Here is a 21,870-nt window from a genome sequence, read left to right on the forward strand (position 1 = left end):
AGCCAAAACCTGTCACTTCCTACTATTGGCCTATACTTACTAGGCGGGAAAATCTAGTACCAAGAAAATTCGGCGGGAATTGCCGGACGCCGGACTCGGTCCGAACGGCCGGACCGCAAGAGGCCCCGGGCTGAGGGGGGCCGGCACCCCCAATCTTTCCATAACTTCCTTAATACACCTTATAGATTAGATGTTTAATTATCTAATTAGCTAGTTAATGATATTATCTGTACTAAGATTTTTATTCTTATTTCATATTAATCTCTAATAGTTTCTTATACAAATAGAATTTAGATCTTTCCAATATTTTCTTCATATCTTTTATTTTTATTATTGCCTATCAAACATAAGTTTGTCCCCTACCACACACTCTAATTAGCTAGTTAATTAAAAATTAGCGTTTTCCTTGTTTAATCCTTCTGAATTGATCTCCAACAATGGGATCTATATTATTTAGCATTAGTCTTATCTCCTATGCTTCTATCAATATTCGTCTAAACTCTAAACGGTCATTTAGCCCATTGTACTCAACTTTTAAACACTAACAGTGGTATGATGTTTCTGTTTAACCTTCTATTTAAATGACCATTTTACCTGTTTAAATGATCGTTTTGTGTAAGACTAAATGATATGTAACTGATTGTTTGTCATTTGATGTTAGGATCTAGTACTAATTAATTTTGCTCCCGTTTAACTACTTATTTTTATTGTGATTCTTTTCCTAGGCAAAGAAATAGAATGATCAGGTGAAGGTTAGAGGCCTGAGACTAGTTAAATTTCTCTTTTATTTTTTTTATTTTTTCTGCTTTTTTTTGTATCGCAACGCAAACGTTTATTTTGGTGCTATCTACACCTTTGTCATGTAATATTTTGACACATATGATTGTTCATGGTTTGCACGGCTCTCCCTACGATCAAATCCTGGCTCCGCCCCTGGGCCCAGCCGTGTCCGGTGAACGTAACAGAAACCTGGAGACGGAGGTGCCCCTCGCCGCTGTCTGCAAGCAACTAGTCAGTCAGACCCCGGAAGGAACTGAAGGTTTCACGCGAGCTCCGATGGCGGCGACCACGGCCGCGGCTGTGCGTCGGCTCTGCGCGGCCGCCGAGGTGCGGTCTGCTCTGGCGGTGCTCGCCCGCGGGACGAAGTCCGGCGACGCGGCGCTGGACGTGGCCGCGTGCACCGCGCTGGTCCACGGCTGCTGCCAGAGCGGCGACGTCGCGGAGGCACGCAGAGTGTTCGACGTAATGCCGCGCTTGGGCGTGACCCCTAACGAGGTCACGTACACAGCGTTGATCCACGGCTACTTCGTTCGTGGGCAAAGAGAGATGGGTTTCGCCTTGGTTGGGGAGATGAGGAGAGGCGGAGTCGAGCCGAACCTCTACACCTACAACTGCTTGGTCGGGGAATGGTGCAGGACTGGGGAGTTCAAGAGCGCTCGACTGCTATTTGACGAAATGCCTTTGAAGGGTGTCGTGCGTAATGTTGTCAGCTACAACATCCTGATTGCAGGCCTATGCAGGCATGGCAAGTTGAAAGATGCTGCCCAGCTGTTTGAAGCGATGAGAAGGGAGGGTATCCATCCAAGCATGGTGACGTTCAATCTTCTAATTGATGGCTATGGCAAGGCTGGGAAGATGTCTAATGCCCTACATTTCTTCAATCAGATGAAGGCAGCAGGGCTGCAACCTAGTGTGGTGACGTACAATGAGCTTATTGGTGGATTCTGTCGTGCTAGAGATATAGCCCACGCAATCAGGGCTTTCTCAGACATGAAGGAGCGCCGTTTGGCACCCACAAAAGTGACGTACACCATACTCATTGGTGCATTTGCTAAGGAAAATGAAATGGACAGGGCATTCGAAATGCTTTCAGAAATGGAGAAGGCTGGGTTGGAAGTGGACGTGCAAAGTTATGGTGTTCTCCTGCATGCTCTGTGCATGGAAGGGAAGATGATGCATGCTAGGAAACTGTTTCAGTCAATGGATTCGAAAGGTGTCAAACCGAATAATGTGTTATATGACATGATGATCTACGGATATGGGCGGGAAGGGAGCTCATATAAGGCTTTGAGATTGATCATGGAAATGAGGAAGAGTGGATTGATTCCGAATGTTGCTAGCTATTGCCTAACGATCCGTCTTCTCTGCAATGAAGGGAAGTGCCAGGAAGCTGAGGCTTTGATTGGTGATATGGAGGATGCTGGTTTGCAAACAAGTGAATCCATCTGCAGAGTACTATTCGATGCTAAGGCAAGATTGCATAGTTCTACTGATGACCCTTTTACTTGAAGTAGCCAGGTACATTGTTTCTGTTATCTGCCAGGGACTAGGTTACTATAGTTATCTTGTCGAAGTAGCAAGGTGATAGGCAAATAAGGACTGATAGAGAGGGAAAAAATCTACTGAATCCTGTCCGTAACCAACATTTTGGTGTTTTATTGAACTTACCCTCACAGTGAGCGTGGTTGGTTGGTCCCTATTTGCACAGCAGTGAAAGATGAAAATCCACATGCTGGGGCAAGAGTGGATGCAAAGGCAAGAGTGGTCTGCAAACAAGTGAATTCATCTGCAGAGTATTATTGAATGAGGCAAGACTGGATGATTCTGCCAATGAACCTTTTACTTAAAGTAGTCTGGCATATTGCTTTTGTTATCTGATAAGTCATATGTTGCTATATCTATCATGGGTTCATGATAGTGCGAAGATGATATGCAAACCACTAGCTCTCCTTTGCAATAGGCTAGAGTGGTTGGATCCTATTTGCAGAGACGTGAAAGATGAAGACCCCACGTGCTGAGACAATTTCTTGCCAGACAAATGTCAGTACATTTTCTTTTCCAAAGTCAATTTTATCCAAGTACCATCAATTAATTTGTTTTGGATGTACCGAGTTTGTCAAGTCTGATTTTTCCCTTGTTAATAGAAGGTCAAACAGGCACGCTCAATTACTTCCTGCTGAACTCAAATGATTGGTTGTCAACCGTCTCTGTCATCTTTTGTTAACTACCTGCCATTTTGTCCAGACTCCAGACAACAGAAAAACGCTCCTGTTTATACAGTATTTCACCTTAACCTACCCATGTGATTTTGATTAGAATAGCCTTTTAGATTGCTGTCTTTGTGAGCAAACAGGTATATCACATCAAATTATAGAGCAAAGGCATATCTAGCAGAATATCTTTTTTTGGCAAAGTAGCAGAATATTGTTGAGCTAGTTCTTGAACATTAATGTTACTTAAAGCCACACGTAACATGAGGTTGAATTTAGCCTGTGACAAGCTAAACGCCTGAACCTGGCAATGATTTGTTATTTTGTTCTACAGGTCCGCAGTTGTCAGTTACTGAGGGGATGTTTGCTTTGCACCCAGGCAGAGCTGCCTGGCGCGAGCCCTGCTCCGAGAAATGAGAGACGCTCAACGGCTCAAGCCTCCAAACCCCTTCAGAAATGAGAGACGACTCCGCCAAGCCTGTCAACTGTCATTCTGATGTATTTGCTGCACCAGTGGGTAGTGGCGTGCCGAATCTAATTTGCTCCATCGAAGCTGACTGAGTTTTACAACCGACGTCATTGATTAACAAGATTGATAGTAGTATGATTCTTCATGTCATCTTGTTTTTTTTTTCATGGAAAGATCGTGACGGGACCGTTGTATTTTGGGAAAGCTAGTGTTATCTTTTCTAGTTAGATCATCTCCCAGAGCCTTAGGCCTTGTTTAGTTTCAAAAAAAATTACAAAATTTTTTAGATTCCTCGTCACATCGAATCTTTAGAAGCATGCATGGAGTATTAAATATAAACAAAAATAAAAACTATTTGCACAGTTTAGTCGTAATTGATGAGACAAATTTTTTGAGCCTAATTAATCCATGATTAGACAATATTTGTCAAATACAAACGAAAGTGCTACAGTGTCGATTTCCCAACAAAATTAGAACTAAACAAGGCCTTAACAAAATCTACTCACTTTAAATCATCGTTTGAAGAGTCATTTGAGTAAAAAAAATATTTTCTATATCTTTATACTCTTCGATAGATTTTCTATATCTTGTGCGCTCTCTAAAAAGCCATCCTCGCTCTCTATTCTTTGCTAGTGGGAAAAACAGAATAGAGGGATAACATTTGGATATCCAATTGAAGAGTTTTTCACCAAAATCTTTATTTCTGTAAATTATGAAAGATATAAAGAGTCCCTTAGAGATGCTCTTTAAAAAGCTTGTATTGCTTGTTCTTTATTTATATATAATTCTCTTCTCTCAATAGAGATACGTGTATTCTATCTAGAGTAAAAACACTAGCCATTAGTAAAAAAAAATACAGTAGGGAATTTTAAACTTGGGAGGATGTATCGTCTAAGGTCTCAAACTTCTATTTCTGATTTTTGATGTTGGTCTAATATGTTGGAACTAGTATCGGTAGTGTCACCACTGCTCGTTTTGTTGAAATTTGGCTTATGTTGAAATATTGTGAGAGGAAAATGCTATTCATCCGCTGAATAGTGCTAGTGAAGTAGTGCAGCAGAATAGTACTTCTAAAACTGCATACCTAGTTCACCAAACTTGCTGAATGAACCACATGAAGTACCTAAGAGTACCGCAGTATCATCTAGATTCTTAACTCTAAAACTACAGATTCAGGTTCCCAAACAACTACACATCTTGTTTTCTAAGAAATAAACTTTTTACACTTTTCAGATTTATAAAAATACTATCAATATTGATATCTATTAACATGTTCATTAGAAAAACTTAGATACTTATTACACATTACGAATATTAATGTAAATTTATACATATTCGATCAAATTAGAAATTTTGAATATTCAAAATGCGAGATGCGAAATTGTTATACAAATTTATGTCTTATATATTTTATTCGTAGCGTAGTTATTGGATTCATTAATGTCATCCATCTATTTTATACTTTTTTTGCTCAAATTGTATATGCTATATCAACACACGGACTAATAGTGCTTTTTAAGACGTAGATCATGAAATAGGTGCAATTTTTTATTTTTAATTCTTTTGAAATCTTATTTCAAAAACAATTTAAAATTTAAAAGTCATAGATCTTATCGAAAACTATATTTTTTGTATAATACTTATCTTTACACGACACCATACAAGAAAAATATGATTTTGTAGGGCGACAAGTCCTAGTATAAAATTAATATGTTGTTAAAAAACATAGTATTAGAATTTTTATAGTATCATAAAGATCTCAAATGAAAAAACTCGAAACTGCAATTTTTATATAAAAATCATTTTCATGCAACATCGAATGCAAAATGATACAATTTTTTTAAGGTAGAACCTTGCCACACTTGTCCGAGTGGTGCGGCAAAACTAGATTTTTTATGTGGGAAATTGATATCAAGCATGACATATTTTCCGTGCTGACCCTTGTGACACGGTAACGATCGAACGGTGCAGAAAAATAGCGAAGACGGCTGGATGCGGCGGGCGGGCCCAAGACCCCAAGTTCGGTCGGCCGCACCAGCGCACAATAGGGGGGCCGTTAGGGGTTCAAACTCCTGGCCCGCAACGGTAACCGCGCGGCGTTACCAAAAAAAACAGGCCTTTCGTCCAGGTTGGCACGGCAACCGACGCCGCCGTCAGGCCCTCCGTCACAAGGCCGTGGCGTCCGTCGTACGTTTCGTTCCGTCTCCGAGTCCCCAACTCCCCATTGCCCCTGTTTCTGTACGACACCCCTTGACTTTAGCAAATCACAAAAAAGAACAGTTGGAGTAGAGTCTCAACGTGACGTCCATTTACGTAAATTTGGGCGTGCAATTATATGATGTTTGCACGTTTTAGATCCTCCTGAGTTAGTGAGGCCTTGTTTAGTTCACCCAAAAATTAAAAACTTTTTAAGATTTTCTGTCACATAAAATCTTGTAGCACATGTATGGAGCATTAAATTTAGATGAAAATAAAAACTAATTGCCTAATTTTAAACCTAGTTCCTCCACGTTTAGATAATATTTGTTAAATAAAAACGAAAAATACTACAGTGTCAAAATCCAAAAAAAAATTGATCTAAACAAGACCAAAGATGAAAGAGACTCTAATGTTTTTCATAACCACAATTATAATGTTTCAAGGGATTTTTTGATACGGCTAATTAGCTAGATGAAAAGTAATTAAAGACTTAAGAAATCAGTTTATTTATTAGTTTTGTTTTTTTATAATTACACATAACAACGTAAATGCTCACAAAGAACGCACGTTTACCTTATGAACGTGCTACGCATAAACCTTATCCTATGAGCTACTTTGAAGATTGAGTTGATCAATTCTTGAGATTAACGAAGTAACCAAGTTTTACGGTTATGAAAATATTGTCTACCACCAAATACATAATACCATTAAATCTTGACTATTATTTAGATGTATTATAGTTAACTTGGCTAGCTAACAATTAGTCTTAGTGTCAAAGAGGTCTTTTTTTTAAAAGAAAAAACGGTCCTAAGTTGGACATGCCTATTTGTCCGTTTCTTTTGCCGAAGTATATGATTAGGAATAACATTATACTTCAGGGTCCGATTAGTAAATAAGGCGACCATAATTTATTCTTCTGTTCCTCCTCCTCTTCGGCTCCTCCCCTGACCTTCAACGGGCGAGGTTTTTTGAAAGCATCCTCTCGTGTCTCCCCCTTCAACTCCCCCGACGCCCAACCGAAGCCGTAGAGAGGGGCAGCGAAAAAGCTTACTCTTTTATACCTTCCTAGGGTTTCGGGAGTAGCCTCCCTCGCTTCGCGCCATCTCCCGCGGTCCCGCCTCCGCCGCCGCCTATCGATTCGCCGCCCGGAGCCCAAATTCCCCCGGCTGTTCGATCTGGGATCCGCTAGATTCGTAAGGCGGGCGTTTCGTTCGATCTGTTTTGGGGAGTGATTGCCGTGGGGGATTTGATCTGAAGTTTATTTTTTTTGGGCGATTTTACTGTTTTAGGTCGGGGCGGTGATGAGGAGGTGATGGGGGCGATGGCGGAGGTCGTGCAGGAGGGGTGCGTGGAGAATCGGCAGCCCCTGGCGGCTTCGAGCTCTTCCGTGTCGGATGGCAGCAGCTGTGGTGGTGGAGGGCGAGCGGGGACGTCGCCGCCCGTGTCAAGCTCTGGGAATTCCATCTCCGTTCTGAGGTGAGGCCTTTGCCCGTAGCTGCTCCTATCCGGTGAGGGATCTGGGCTCTTAACCGTTGAATAGTACCGTTTGTTTTACCTTGTTTGGATCCTTACTCGTGTTGTGCCCTAGAGTGGTGGGTGTTCTGGCTGAGAAGAATGAACCTTTTATGCATTGCACGGTGTGTGGTTCTCTCGTTGGTAATTTGCCTGGTTTGTGATGCGATTAGCGTTTCCCTGGTACTTTCGAGAAATTTTTCGCTGTTAGGAATGCTGTCTTACTGGAGCTTGGACCAGGTGCTCTGTGGTGGTTTTTAATAGTAGGATTCGTGTCTTTGTTGGATCAATTGGGTTCCTGAGGTTGGTTGCTGAGTTCATATGGTTCTATAGACTGCATTTTAAATTGGTAGTGATGGTGGACTGGTGGTGGAGTGTTAGCGAGGTACGAGCAGCATAGCAAGTAAAGATGGAGTCATCTGTAGTGATGGTTGTGGATGATATAGCATTTCTGCCAGCTGAGTTTGTGGTTAGTGCAGTGTTGCAAATATTTTCTTCAAATATAGAATTCTTCTTCTTTAATTCTATGTTTTGCTTAATTGCTTATTACATCTGAATTCTATGTGTAGTGTAGGAATACAGCTTCTTGTGCTGTTACTGAAGCTAGTCCACTATGTCCCATTATCGGCTATGTAGAACCTTGGTCCTAGTTTCATTATAGGCAGTTGTTGCTCTAGCCCATCCTCCTAAAGAATTAGGCATGGCGGATTTTTCTGGTCACCAACTGTGGCAGGAAGTGACGTGTGTTTGAGTACACAAGAGTTATTTCGTTGGTGTAAAATTAATAGTTGTGTGTTAGTACTTTATAAATTTACGTGGGATTACTTGTATTGTTATGATTGTTTGGCAGTGCCTTGTTCCCAATCTTCACCTGAATGAGATGTTTGAATGCTTCAGTACCTTCCAGTAATTGCAGCATGCACATATTAGGTTGGGATTTGCTCACTCTGGTGTCTGGAAAGTGGATCCTCAATTATGGCATCTTAAGGTTGCAATGTAGGTGTGAATTTTTTTGGTGTATTTATAAGTGCATCGTCTGTACAAATTAAATGCCTATCTATGAAGATGTAAGCTAGAGGGATGATCTGCAGGCTTGATGCCTTGATCTAATAAGAATAGTGAGTGTTTCTAATTGTACCTGATATAAAGGCCTATTTGAAAAACTACCCTCCTATTTGGGCTAGTCAGCTAATGTATATCTGTGCTGTATCAGTAACTTCTGGCACCAATTATGTTATGTTTTACGCGCACACCCCACCCAGTTAATAGATATACTCTCTCTCTCCCTCTCTTCTTTTTTTTTCTTTTCTTTTTTTGCTAATGAGTTTTTCCTTTTTAATGATAGGCGAACAAGTGGACCGATAAGAAGAGCTAAGGGTGGCTGGACGCCGGAAGAGGTCAGTATCTCACATTCTCTGTTATAAAGACCAAGAGTTGATGATATGCACATGTGCTAGAAGTTTGTGTTTTTTTTCCTCCCTTTTAGCATATCTATGAAATGTTACTAATTGGCTTCGAAATATGCCAACAGGATGAAACACTGCGGAAGGCAGTTGAAGCTTTCAAGGGTAGAAATTGGAAAAAAATAGGTTGCCTCCTCTTTCCATTGTATAATTTACGTACTCAGTTGCCCTTGTAGAAATAAGGTTTCCTTTTTACTTGTCTTTTGCATTGCATTAAATAGAGAGCCACCTATCCGTCTTATATGGCATTAATATTTTTTCACTGTGGAGTGTTACTGTGTATCACTGTATCATTTGAAGTCAAGCATGGTTTCCCCTTGTTTTTTCTACTTGACTGTCTATTTTTTTATTAACAAAGTGTTGCATTGAACAATGCAGGATATGCTATTGTACCTTTCTACTTATCAGCTGTTTACATGTATTTATATTGTAAACCTGGAATCTAGAAATGAACATGAATCAGGAAATGCTAGCATTCGGTGTTTACATGAAATTAACTTTGAATGTGAACAGTTACCACAAGGCCTGAGAGTCTGTGACAAGAATTTGGTCCTGTATACTACAAAAACTTCTCTCGTCACTGTCGACGCTCCACAGTTACTGCACTAAGGAGCTGTATTTAGCATTGTTGGTTCTGTTAAAACGGGCCTAGTTGCCTGCTTTCTGTGTTTCTTTATGGTCGAACTGAGGAAAAGAGCAGTTAGTTATTGGTGCACTGATAGTAGATCTAGCTGTTTAATACTGAATTATGTCAATTAGCTCTATTTTCCATGTGTGGTAGCTGCAGTAGGGGTATGCGAAATTCTTATTTTCCTATATATAAAGAGTTTTAAAATTATTTTTAGAAGTTTTTACTTCAATTTTAGGTGCATGGTGAACTAACAAAAGGATCTGTATCTATTCATGCAGCTGAATTCTTTCAGGACAGGACTGAGGTTCAATGTTTGCATCGCTGGCAGAAGGTTCTTAATCCGGAGCTTATCAAAGGCCCTTGGACTCAAGAGGTTTGTGCCTGCAGTGTTTACTTCAGCTGAAAATTACTTGTGCATGTTGCATCTATATAAACTTTTTGGAGGAGGATGTTATATCTACATTATTTTCTACAGGAAGATGAAAAAATCATTGACCTTGTGGGCAAGTATGGACCAACAAAATGGTCTATCATCGCGAAATCATTGCCTGGCCGCATAGGCAAGCAATGCCGAGAGAGGTGAATATCTGATCATTTGCGAAGTTGTGTGTATCATACTTATCAAAACATGTGCGCAATTGATATTTCATATATTTATGATGGTTGAAGCTTGTGCTTCTGTGTGAAAACCGCTCTCCCTTTAGCAATGGTTTTGCAGTCTTCCTTTCTTTCTGTTAAAACCGCTCTCCCTTTCTCTTTTAGCTCTCTGGAATGGCTTGATGTCAGCATCCTCCCTTTAACTGTGATCTTTCAATTACAAACTTATGCCAGGCTGTTCTGGTCCCACTTTGTCTAAAAGTTTTATTGTCTGTTTCATACTTTGTATTGTACCTAAGATTGATGTGATACTATGCATAATGTGTACCTGTGGACCCTGTTCTAAACTAAAAAAATTGCAGGTGGCATAATCATCTGAATCCAGAAATAAGGAAAGATGCTTGGACTCCTGAGGAGGAAAGGGCACTTATTAATGCTCATAAAGTGTTTGGGAATAAATGGGCAGAAATAGCAAAAGCTCTTCCTGGAAGGTATTCATACACTGCTTACTTCATTGGTTCAGTTTATACAAAATCATTTATGTCAGTAAACCTCATGAAAAGGTGGATTACTTTTGGACGTCGTTCTTGTTTTTTTTCTGGGATTATCTGATGACTTGTTAAAATGCGGGAACATAATCACGAGGTATCAGTTTTTTTTAATGCAAAAATAAGACACAATGGTGATACATTATCACAGAGCATGAACTGTAAAGTTGTATGAAGTTGTAAAACCACGAGATCATTCTAGGGAGTTCCACTGTGTAATGGATGTGTCTCTTGGCTGTCTCCAATAGGAGACTCATTTGGAAACCCAAACCTAAAATGAGTCTCCAACACAATACCTATAGCCTCCAACAGAGTACCCATACAGAATACCCATTTTGGGTATCAGGAGAGGCATAACCCAATTTTGGGTATTCTCTCTCCTCGAGACTCATTTGCAGAGAGTGTTGTTTTTTAGGTCTTGTTGTTGGAGAAGACTAAAAATAGGTATGGAACCTTTTACCTGTAGCGCTACCCAAAGGATAAATGGGTCTTGTATTTTGGGTGATGATTGTTGGAGATAGTTATATCTATGTACGTTATGGTCCTGACCCAAAGTAATAACTTTATACAATTGGAAGCTTCTCTGATAAAAGAAAGTCTAGCAACAATGAAGGATTCTGCAGTTCCAAAGTGTTCTATTGCATGCTTTCTAGTTATGCTTCACAAGGATTGGATGTTAGTTCCCAGTTTGTTCGCATCATAAGGAAATGCAGTTACAAAATCATCATAATATAAATACCATTGATGCTAGATTTCAATAATAACAAATAAAATTCTCCAAAGACTATCTCAGGATGCTCCAGAGAGTTGCATTGTGTGAATTCCATTATATTCGCTTGTAGTTATATAGGTTTCGCTTCCTTGTTGTGAATCCATCACTGCGATATCCATTGTTCAATTTTCGTAGTTTTGGTTATCACACTGAAAAATCTCCCTGAAGGTCCCTTGTAAGTATGAAACTGCATTGTTATTTTGGAGCTGTACTTTACTGATCGTCACTTTCCCTTTGCACTTTATTAGAGTCCATCTCTGGATTCTGGTACCATGCTCATAATATTTTTTGTTTCCAGGACCGATAATTCCATAAAGAATCATTGGAACAGTTCTTTGAGAAAGAAGTTAGAAGCCTATAGTAACAGCAGCGTTCTTTCAGCTCCGAAGCTGTTTGTTCATGATGATTTCAAGGACAAAATGAAGCCCGTGGGTACTGACAGCCATCTTGATCTGAACCAAATGCCAAGCATTGGTTCAAAAGATGTCCCTGGAAGAGCTTATCGTTCCATTTTGAGCCCACCTTCACAGGCATACAATTTGGACTCCTCAGGCTTCCTTTCTCTTTCTATACCAACTGTGCAGCCTCTAACTAAATATGAAATGCCATCACTAGTTGATGGTTCTGCTGTTACTTTGGCTGTACAAGGTCTGGAAAGTGATTCTGTCCGTGACAAGGGCCTAGAAATTGACGCTGTTCATGAGAAGGGTGTTGAGGTTAGCTCAACTCCTGATCCTGTTGGGGTTGAATTAGAATCTGCACCAGCCAAAAGAGGTGCAGTATTATCTTCAAAGAACGAGTTGCATTCTACCCTTGGTCCTCTTTGTTATCAGATTCCAAACATGGAATATGTGGCCCCAATCCGTACCCCGCTCCGTTCTGAATGTAATGGTTCACATCAAACACAACATTTCATGTCACCCAATGGTTATACTTCTCCTTCTCCAACGATTGGAAAAGTATCAAGTCAGCTAACTGTTGATTCAATTTTGAGGATTGCTGCTGACAGCTTTCCAGGTACTCCTTCTATACTAAGGAAAAGAAAACGTGATAAAGCAACACCTGCTTCAGGTAATGAGTTGAAGACGGGTGGAGTAAGCAATGATAGCTTTTACACTCCTAATGGAACTAATGGGAAGGACACTACTCCACGATCATTTAAAACTGCTGCATCCTTTTTGTCGCTGGGTTCTGTTGATGGGTTATTGACTTCTGTAAGGAGCTTTGATTCTTCACCACCCTATCAGAAAAGGTCAAAAAGAATGGCTATCATCAAATCAGTTGAGAAACAGCTGGATTTTTCAGCAGATGGACTGGATACTTCTGGTTCTGAGATGAAGAACTCTCCTTGCCATAATTCCCAAGGCGCAAATTCTAACAGGACGTAACACATACAGCTGATTTGAATGAATCTAATTCCATAATGTGCAGGTATGGTATCTTGAACATCATCAACTGTGCATTCCTCACTTTAGGTGCATATTTGTGTAGAACAGTAGATGGCTTGATGTGTTTTGTACCAGCATGGAGAATTTAAGTTTCACAATCGAACTCACTGAGCAGTTAGTTCTGCTTATGTGTACTTTTTTTCAATTATAATTTATTCTTCCTCACCTTTCAGGAACCTTACGAAGCCGGACAGGACTTATGGAATCCCCTCCGAACTAACCAGCCTCATGCAAATGTCCCGGTTCAAGCCAAAATCCAAAATCAACACCTTCAGTGGAGATAAGAGCCTCCCGCAATGGAAATGACGTATGGAGCACAGGCCAACAGTACCCTGTCATCTCATGTAATCAGGGTGTACAAAATACTGTCTAAATCGAAAGCACATTCCATAGAAGATTACATTGTTTGCTGCATTTTGTGAACTTACAGCTAGGAGTTCAGATTGTAGAAGCCCACAGCTGTGTACAAAGAAGAAAACATAGCTTTAGAAACATATATAGCTGAATAAGAGCTTCCCAGTGGAATGTCAAATTGTCTTCTTAGTTTCTTTTATTCTGTGCGTCCCAAATGTTGCGAAACAGCAAGGGTCTACTCATTTTGTAACAATAAAAGCCTGATTTGTGGGCTAAACCAATCCTGCAAGGGTTTGTCAAGAAACTAGTTATGGCTGCGGCTTGGTTTCATGGTTGACTGAATCAACTGTTTGCTATAGTTCTCTGATTTTGTTTGAATGCGCAAAACCAATCCTTCGTTAGCCTGTTCGCTTGAGCTTAGTGTTTTTCTCAACAAATTAGTAAATTAGTAAATAGTACTTTCAGCTATGGCTGAAACGGGGTTAGGGTTCTTTGGAACACAGTAATTTCACACGAATTGGCTACTTTGGAACATAGTAATTTCATATGAATCACAAAAAGTAATTTTATAAAATCCGTTTTTTTTTTCATTGGAAAAACGGATTGTAGCTTGTTTATTGGGCCCGCGGTGCTTATCTGTTTAGGCTCTGTTTAGATCGCTGATAAAAATTTTCTGGGTGTGTCGGAAGGATGTCGGGAGGGGTTTTTAGAAACTAATAAAAAATAAATTACATAGCTCGTCAGGAAACTGCAAGACAAATCTATTAAGCATAATTAATCTATCATTAGCACATATGGGTTACTGTAGCACTTAAGGCTAATCACGGAGTAACTAGGCTTAAAAGATTCGTCTCGCGATTTTCAACCAAACTGTGTAATTAGTTTATTTTTTTATGTATATTTAATGTTTCATGTATGTGTCTAAAGATTCGATGGGTTGGATGAAAAAATTTTGGGAGGGCCTTAAACTTAAGCTTGCGTGCTGCTGCCTGGTCACTGGGCCCGAGGCTCGGAGGTGCCTGCTGCTGCTTGCGCCCTGCCATCGTCGCTGGGCCCGCGGTTCGAGCCGAAACCCGGCGGCGTGTGCTCCAAACCGGCTGGCTCCGCTGCTTCCGCCCTGCCATCGGCGCACGCAGCATATCCAAAGTTCTTTCTTCCGCCGCAAGAAGCCCAGCCGGCGCCACCTGTTTGTCTGCCTCGATATAACCGCCCATCTCGATTCGATCGCGAAGTCACCATTCACCAACCAAAGTCCAGTGTCTCCATCGCGGCTGCCACGCCTCTCGCGCACGCGCAGGACGACCAATGGCTTCCAGGAAGTTCTTCGTGGGCGGCAACTGGAAATGCGTAAGTTCCCCCAGGGCCCAGGCACCATCGTTTTTCTCGATTTGAATTCCGCGTTACGCCGGAGTTTCGGTTTGGCTCTGATGGCATCCGCATCCGCTCCCCCGTGGGCAGAACGGCACCGGCGAGGACGTGAAGAAGATCGTCACCGTCCTCAACGAAGCCGAGGTGCCCACTGAGGACGTCGTCGGTGAGTCCTCTCAACTGGTTCACATGGCCTCATCTCCCCGCGCCTGCAATTGCGGGGCCGTTTCGGCTGTGGTTTGGGTTTTGACTGGATCGATCTATGTGCTGATCTCCTGGTTGGTTTAAACTCGGGGGTGGTGCGCAGAGGTGGTGGTGAGCCCGCCTTTCGTTTTTCTGCAGCAGGTCAAGGGGCTGCTGCGGCTGGACTTCGCTGTCGCAGCGCAGAACTGCTGGGTGCGCAAGGGCGGCGCCTTCACCGGCGAGATCAGGTTGCTTTTCCTACTCTTGTTATGATCTGTCATGGTTCAGTGTTGTGGTAGAAGCAATAGAACTGAGTGCTTGCCCATTCGCTCAGATTGGTTCAGTAGCATCTCTCGGAGGAGTTGGTACGAATTTCATGTCCCTCTAGCTTTAGCTGCACTGGTTTTTGTTCTTTGAAATTGAAATGTGGCTTGATTATGTCAGCAAGGTTCTAGAATTGTTCACTGGGCAAGATTTGACATGCTTTATTAAACCTCCAGATGATTTTGAGTGTCAAGATCTGAAATGCTTTCGCATTTGAGTCGGCCCTTTGAGTCAAGATCTTCAATGCTTTCGTATTTGAGTCGACATTCTGATTCTCTGTATTTGGTCATGGATTGGATCCTGTAATGTCCAGAGTGATCCATTTTGTTGATCCAAGTCACCAATTGAATAGTTTCTGGAGTTTTTCTTCCAATTGGCTAATATGTGTCAGTTTTCTTGTTTCAGTGCTGAGATGCTGGTGAACCTGCAGGTGCCCTGGGTCATTTTGGGGCATTCTGAGCGCAGAGCTCTGTTGGGTGAATCCAGTGATGTGAGTACCTTTTAAACTCTAAGTTGCTGTTGATTTATTTTAGCTGACGTGGTCTGATTTATCTTCTCTATTAACAACTCACATTCCTGTGTTATTTTGCTTGATGCTTGGAAGAATCTGGTGTCTTGTATACATTCATATGTTATTCTGCTAGATGGTTGGAAGAAACTGTCATGAAAGCTAATGGCATTGTTTGAAATGATCTGTGCTTTTCATGCCACATTTGATTCTCTACTTAACAGTTGACATCAATTTACTATCATATCAGCATTTAGGTTCAAAAACTTGTGGCCACTGGAACCAGATTTTTCCTTGGTGACACAATGTTGTTAGACATGTTTAAGATTGAATTTGTAACACTTTGACCTGAGTAGGCCATATGATCAGATTTTGATCTTTTCACATTTGTGCAGTGCTGTGAAATCATGCGAGTATATTCAGATTCTGCACTAACCCTATGTAGATTCTCCCTAAACTAGCATACTAACTAGGTTGATAACTACTATGCCAATTGCCAGATATAACTGTATCCGAGTTGTCATGCTATAGATTATTCATTATGTTCTTTCGCCAAGCCATCTAAACCTGTACCTGCTGCTGCTAAGTCTTCTGTATTTCTTCATGACTTCTTTATTTCAATTCATGACAGTTTGTTGCTGATAAAGTTGCATATGCACTCACCCAAGGTCTCAAGGTAATTGCTTGCATTGGTGAGACCCTTGAGCAGAGAGAGGCAGGAACGACAATGGATGTTGTTGCTGCACAAACAAAGGCTATTTCTGGTAACTTTTACTTGCTGTTATATTATTTAAGCAGATTATATGGAACAGGAATTTGCTACTCTGCTTTCTGACCATTTTATGTTTTTGGCTGATTCATGCTTCTATGCTCTTTCATTCTTTTTTTTTACATTAAATAGTAAAAATCATGGCCGCCATTTCTTTTTTTGTGAATGGGACACAAATAATTCTGAAAGTTGTTGTCATTTTAAAAAAGAACTATATGTTATGCATGGCACAGGTATTAAAATATTTCAATGTTTTTTATACCTAAGTAAACACAATTTTTAACACTTCACTCCTTTTTAGCTTCATCTGTTCATTCTGGCTGCTGCTTTGAATTTTATGCCTTCATGCAAAAATGAAGGACTTATGAATTTCTCCAATTCACTGTTTACTGCCTCTTCTTTTGTTTCCCAGAAAAAATATCAGATTGGACAAATGTTGTGTTGGCGTATGAACCAGTTTGGGCTATTGGGACCGGCAAGGTTGCAACCCCTGCTCAGGCTCAGGAGGTATATAACTTCTTAAATAGGAGCAATAACTGCATGATTTTTTTTTCGCACGGTATATAGTGGTTTCCATCTGTGTCACACAGTATTCTTGATTTACATATCGATATGAATGTTCTTAATTCTGTTTTATATGACATTTGAGATGTGCATGGTATTGTAGGTTCATGATGGTCTAAGAAAGTGGCTTCACTCCAATGTTAGCCCAGCAGTTGCTGAATCGACCAGGATAATTTATGGAGGTAGTACTACTGCCAATATTTTTAATTGGGGTTGCATCCCAGTTGCTTTACAATATGTTGAAAGTCGTCTTACGACTTGGACATGGAGCCGGGAAACTAAGCATAACCTTTTTTTTAATGTCTCTAATTGTTGCATACACAGTTCAGAGTTAGCTTATCATTACTCTGAACTAGGGCTTGCCACTTTGTATTACAACCTCTTGTGTTATCTCTCCAGGGTCTGTAAATGGAGCTAACTGCAAAGAACTTGCAGCTCAAGCAGATGTTGATGGGTTCCTTGTTGGTGGAGCCTCATTGAAGGTATGATCCTTGTCTCATCCTCATGAAAAAAAATATATATAATTGAGCCCTTTTCCGGTCCATTAGAAACTAGGAGGTACCAACATTTATAACTTTAATTTGGTACCTAGATACTGGAAAATAGTAGCACATGCACCAAAATTTGGTACCACTATTGTAATCACTAATCAATGGTACCTTGTAGTATGTTTAAGTAGTCAACTTAAACAAAACAATGCATGTGCAGAGCTATTTTTGTGGAGTAGCTGGTAATGTGTGAAATATTTCATAAAGTCGGCTGAAGGCATCATGCCTCATATTTAAACTTCACTATTATGACGTCAATTTTTTATTTTTTTACAGCCTGAGTTCGTGGACATCATCAAGTCTGCCACTGTCAAATCTTCATGTGCCTAGTGTTTTGACTTTGAATGCACCCGGAGGCTTGTAGTACATAATGCTGCTGCACTTTTAAAGTTATTGCCATTTTACCATCTTGTTTTGGTACTCTAGCTCCAGTGCATCGTTTGTGTATCATGCCAATGCTCATCTGATGCGTATGTGCTGTATCACCCTTATGTACTCTTGGAACGGCATAATGAACCGTGCTATTCTAATCTGTTTTCTCATGGTTACTTGAATTTATAGTGTGTTTGGTTTGAGGAATCAATTTCTCAAATTTGGTGGAATGATTTTATTTCTTATACTACTATTAATTATTGACTTGTGGGGAATGATGTGATGATGCATCAGATATACTGCAAAACAAAGAAAGGTGAGGAGTGAGAAGATGGATTACTTTATTCCTCAAACCAGGTGTCTTGTTTGCTCCATCACTCTATGGTTCCATATGTTGCAGTAGTTAGAAATAAAGGGCTTACATTTGAAGCGGGGTACAGTTGTTTGAATATGCAACTTGCTACTCTTTCCATGACGTGTTTTATGTTTGTCCTAACCTTGTACAAAAATTTTGTTTCGTCCTAAGTTTATTCAAATCTACAAGGAAAAAGCATAACAACACTTCCAGCACCAAAGAAATCATACCATGTAATCATGGTAAGTTCAATGAAACTAATTTGGTGACAATGTTGGTTTTTTTAGAAGTTCAGCTAAATCTAAGAAGTTTGACTATAGACAGAGCCATTTGTGTTAATCCTATCTAATCGTATCCTAAGGTGCCTTAGGTCAGTCGCCGTGGGGATTTCATGGCCAGTTTCATAGCGACATCACCTTGCTAGTTTCAATTGGATAGGTGAGCGATATTTATCAAGCATTTGTCTGCTTATTAGCTCTGCATCGCTACTCCAATGACGGTACCAGATACAATATACAGTTAATAAATAACAAGCTGTGAATATAGATTAGAAGCATGAAACTAGGCCATGATGAATAAAGTCAGCACGCAGCTAGTGACCACGGCAGGCAGTTTCATCGGTTGGATCTGAAATAAAGCATTTTGAGTTGGGCACTGGCGTACATTTGATGCTTATATATGTCTGCATTTCTTTACCATCTTGCTGGTAAACCAATGGGGGGTTTGAGATGATTGATATCAATAAAATCAGGCTGAGGTAAGACGCTGACGCCACTCTAGCAAAGCTTAAATAGATTGATGAACAGAGACTAGTGACCGAATAGAGGAGTGTTTGGTTGGAGGTGTTAAAGTTTAATGTAGCTCTTTCGTTTTATTTGACAATTAGTGTTTAATTATGGACTAGTTAGGCTTAAAAGATTTGTCTATCAAATTACTCTTTAACTATATTTTTAATTTCATAAATAGTCTATATTTAATACTCTAACATATGTTAAACATTCAACGAAAGTTAAAGTTTACTGATGCAAACCAAACAGGACCTTAGTTAAACGGAATCTCCATAGCTACCTAGGAAACAAACAAATTACCCGCGTAGGAGTGATCAAAATTCAAAACTCGCGTAGGAATGATCAAACGTCTTTAGATTTTCATCCTATATATATAGGCCACAAACCAAACAGTCCAGGACTAGTGCAAGTCTTCGTCAATCCGCCGTACAGGTTGCGCGTGCGTACTTCATACGGATCGTCCTGGGTCGTTCCTGAACAACTTACAATTTTAAATTTAATTCTTTTATTTATTAATAAAATTATCTAAAATTTATTTAAAACTTTGGGGTTTTTTCTACAAGAATAGGTATATTGATAAAAATATATTTGATAAAAAAATCCAATATATATATTAATATTTTTTATATAAATGTGATCAAATTTAAGATGCTTCGGTAGAATTCCTGGACTCAACTGCGTACGAATCCGGGACTGGAAACACATGGGACGATGGACCCACGCGCGCGCTGTGCCGCTGTATGTATTCGCCGCCGGTCAATGTACAACGAGGCAGGCAGGAGCGCAGGGCACAGGGCAGCCGGTAGTTGGGCCCGTCGCTTCCACGAAGACGACAACAACGCGCGGCAATTTGCTCGTTGCAGAAGAGGCCAAGGCCTTGTTTAGTTCCGAAAAATTTTGGAAAATGGACACTGTAGCATTTTCGTTTGTATTTGACAAATATTGTTTAATCATGGACTAATTAGGCTCAAAAGATTTGTCTCGTCAATTTCGACCAAACTGTGCAATTAGTTTTTATTTTCGTCTATATTTAATACTCCATGCATGCGTCTAAAGATTCGATGTGACGGAGAATGTGAAAAATTTTGCAAAATTTTCTGGGAAGTAAACGAGACCCAAGTTGGCAGAACAAACGGAGGGCGCATCTTTGCGTGGGATGATTATGCGGACTAGTAGGATTAAAGGCGTGTGTTCTCTCTGCTTTAACTCGGCGATGGCGAGCCTTGTGCGACCGCTTCAGAGCTTTGACTTGGACAGAGCCCAGCCATGGCAGCCGGAGCGAGGCGCCGATAAATACGCGCGCCCGCGCCCGGTCACGCATCTTAGCTAAGCCTTGTCCCTTGTTAGTTACAGCCGGTAGAGTATTGACTAGAGCGGGAGGAAAGAGCATCTCCAATCCAACGCCGGCGCCGAGGGAGAAGGAAAGGAGGGGAACGATCGGAACGAGCATGGGGAAGGGCGTCCTGGAAGTGCACCTCGTCGACGCCAAGGGCCTCTCCGGCAGCGATTTCTTAGGTGCGTGGGTGCGGTCTCCCGTTGCGCGCGCGTGAATTGCGTTCTTTGGCCGTGGCTTTGTGTTTTTGGTTGTTCATCCGGTGTCCTGAGTCCTGACGCCGAGTTGCGCATCGCGTCGCCGCTGCTTGCTCCTGCAGGGAAGCTGGACCCCTACGTGATCGTGCAGTACCGGAGCCAGGAGCGCAAGAGCAGCGTCGCCCGAGGTCAGTGCTAGCGCTAGCCTTTCCTCCCCTAGCAGGGCAACCCGATCTCGTGATGTCCCCTAACTGAATTCCCCGCGCAGACCAAGGGAGGAACCCGTGCTGGAACGAGGTGTTCAAGTTCCAGATCAACTCCGCCGCGGCCAACGCGCAGCACAAGCTCATCCTCCGCATCATGGACCACGACAACTTCTCCAGCGACGACTTCCTCGGCGAGGCGACGTGAGTGCCTAATAACTGCCTACCCGAATGATCGAGCTGGCCATCATCAGTTGACCTGCAACTGCAGTCCAACTGACCATTGGGATTTCTCTCGTTCTCTGACCACCGTGCTATTGCAGGATCGACGTGACGGACATCGTCGGCCTGGGCACGGAGCGCGGCACGTACCACCTCAACGCGGCCAAGCACAACGTGGTGCTCCCCGACAAGACGTACCACGGCGAGATCAAGGTCGGCATCACCTTCACCGCCACGCAGGTTCAGGAAGATGGAGGAGCCATTGGAGGATGGAGGCACAGTAGCTTTAATCAGTGAAAGGCGGCGAAGGCCGTGGTGATGAACTCTCAAAAGTTCTTTGGTTGCTACTAGCTTGGTAGTGTTTTAGTTGAATGTATAGTTTTGTTTATCTCCACGAGCACATCTGTAATTCTGTATTGAAGAGTGGTTAAAACGGTCAGATCCGTATGACTTTTAAGACACCATGAATTTAGCAATTGTTGATAGACAGACTCTTCTTTTGTGGAGCATACTATGTAAGTATATATCGTCATTCGTCTTATGAAGGATGCGTGAAGTAAGGCTAGCAGCTGACAGCTGTGCTCCCCACCAGACTCGCGTCGCCTCGCCAGAAACCTGAAAGCATAAGTCCTTGTGCCCTAATATAGCTGACAGAAACCTGAAAGCATATACTCATTATGCCCTAAGATAGCTAGTTATAGACTTTTTCAACAGACTAGTAAGAACAATATTATAAATATCAAGTTAACCTTCGTTCAACATTGCCTGCCAAATTTAAAAAGAAACATACAGGCAGCCCAATTAAAAAAGGAAACTTAGCATGTTCGCTTAAGCTTATTCACTTGAGCTTATGAGCCGAATCTGTCAGTCATTCAACCATGTTTTTCTCTGGCTTATCAGCCAAATGAACAAGACGTTAGATGCATGAGCATGGTAGAGATGATGAGGGGGTATTTTTCAGTCCAATGCTCATAGCACCCTGCACTCTAGAAACATCTAGCCATCCCTAAGGAAGTGCTCAATAAGAGCAACTCCACCAGGGGCCCGACTTAAGCCTCAATAGCTAAAAATGGGTAGCCATATCAAAAATCCAACTCCAGCAGGACCCGTACTACGAACCCTAAATTTGTTGGGCCAACAAAATCCTCCCACC

General features: G+C 41.4%; 3 protein-coding genes across 3 annotated transcripts; all 3 read left to right on the forward strand.

Annotated features, from left to right (window-relative positions):
• Nucleotides 983–3,686, forward strand: LOC8057782 (pentatricopeptide repeat-containing protein At4g11690). The gene is made up of 2 exons (XM_002456572.2): nucleotides 983–2,820; nucleotides 3,325–3,686. Exon 1 carries the CDS (start codon nucleotides 1,057–1,059, stop codon nucleotides 2,287–2,289), a length of 1,233 nt encoding a protein of 410 aa, XP_002456617.1. The 5' UTR covers nucleotides 983–1,056; the 3' UTR covers nucleotides 2,290–2,820; nucleotides 3,325–3,686.
• LOC8057783 (transcription factor MYB3R-2) lies at nucleotides 6,587–13,350 on the forward strand. Its single transcript, XM_002456573.2, has 9 exons — nucleotides 6,587–6,851; nucleotides 6,948–7,134; nucleotides 8,516–8,567; nucleotides 8,702–8,759; nucleotides 9,543–9,637; nucleotides 9,740–9,843; nucleotides 10,224–10,352; nucleotides 11,480–12,612; nucleotides 12,803–13,350. Exons 2-8 carry the CDS (start codon nucleotides 6,971–6,973, stop codon nucleotides 12,567–12,569), a joined length of 1,692 nt encoding a protein of 563 aa, XP_002456618.1. The 5' UTR covers nucleotides 6,587–6,851; nucleotides 6,948–6,970; the 3' UTR covers nucleotides 12,570–12,612; nucleotides 12,803–13,350.
• LOC8057784 (triosephosphate isomerase, cytosolic) lies at nucleotides 14,094–21,226 on the forward strand. Its single transcript, XM_002456574.2, has 13 exons — nucleotides 14,094–14,330; nucleotides 14,442–14,517; nucleotides 14,659–14,782; nucleotides 15,264–15,348; nucleotides 15,998–16,130; nucleotides 16,548–16,642; nucleotides 16,803–16,881; nucleotides 17,099–17,181; nucleotides 17,524–17,569; nucleotides 19,933–20,277; nucleotides 20,415–20,480; nucleotides 20,561–20,699; nucleotides 20,819–21,226. The coding sequence occupies exons 1-13, from the start codon at nucleotides 14,289–14,291 to the stop codon at nucleotides 21,012–21,014; spliced, it is 1,509 nt and encodes a 502-aa protein (XP_002456619.2). The 5' UTR covers nucleotides 14,094–14,288; the 3' UTR covers nucleotides 21,015–21,226.

The sequence above is a fragment of the Sorghum bicolor genome, chromosome 3, assembly GCF_000003195.3.
Source record: "Sorghum bicolor cultivar BTx623 chromosome 3, Sorghum_bicolor_NCBIv3, whole genome shotgun sequence".
Classification (NCBI taxonomy): Eukaryota; Viridiplantae; Streptophyta; class Magnoliopsida; order Poales; family Poaceae; genus Sorghum; species Sorghum bicolor.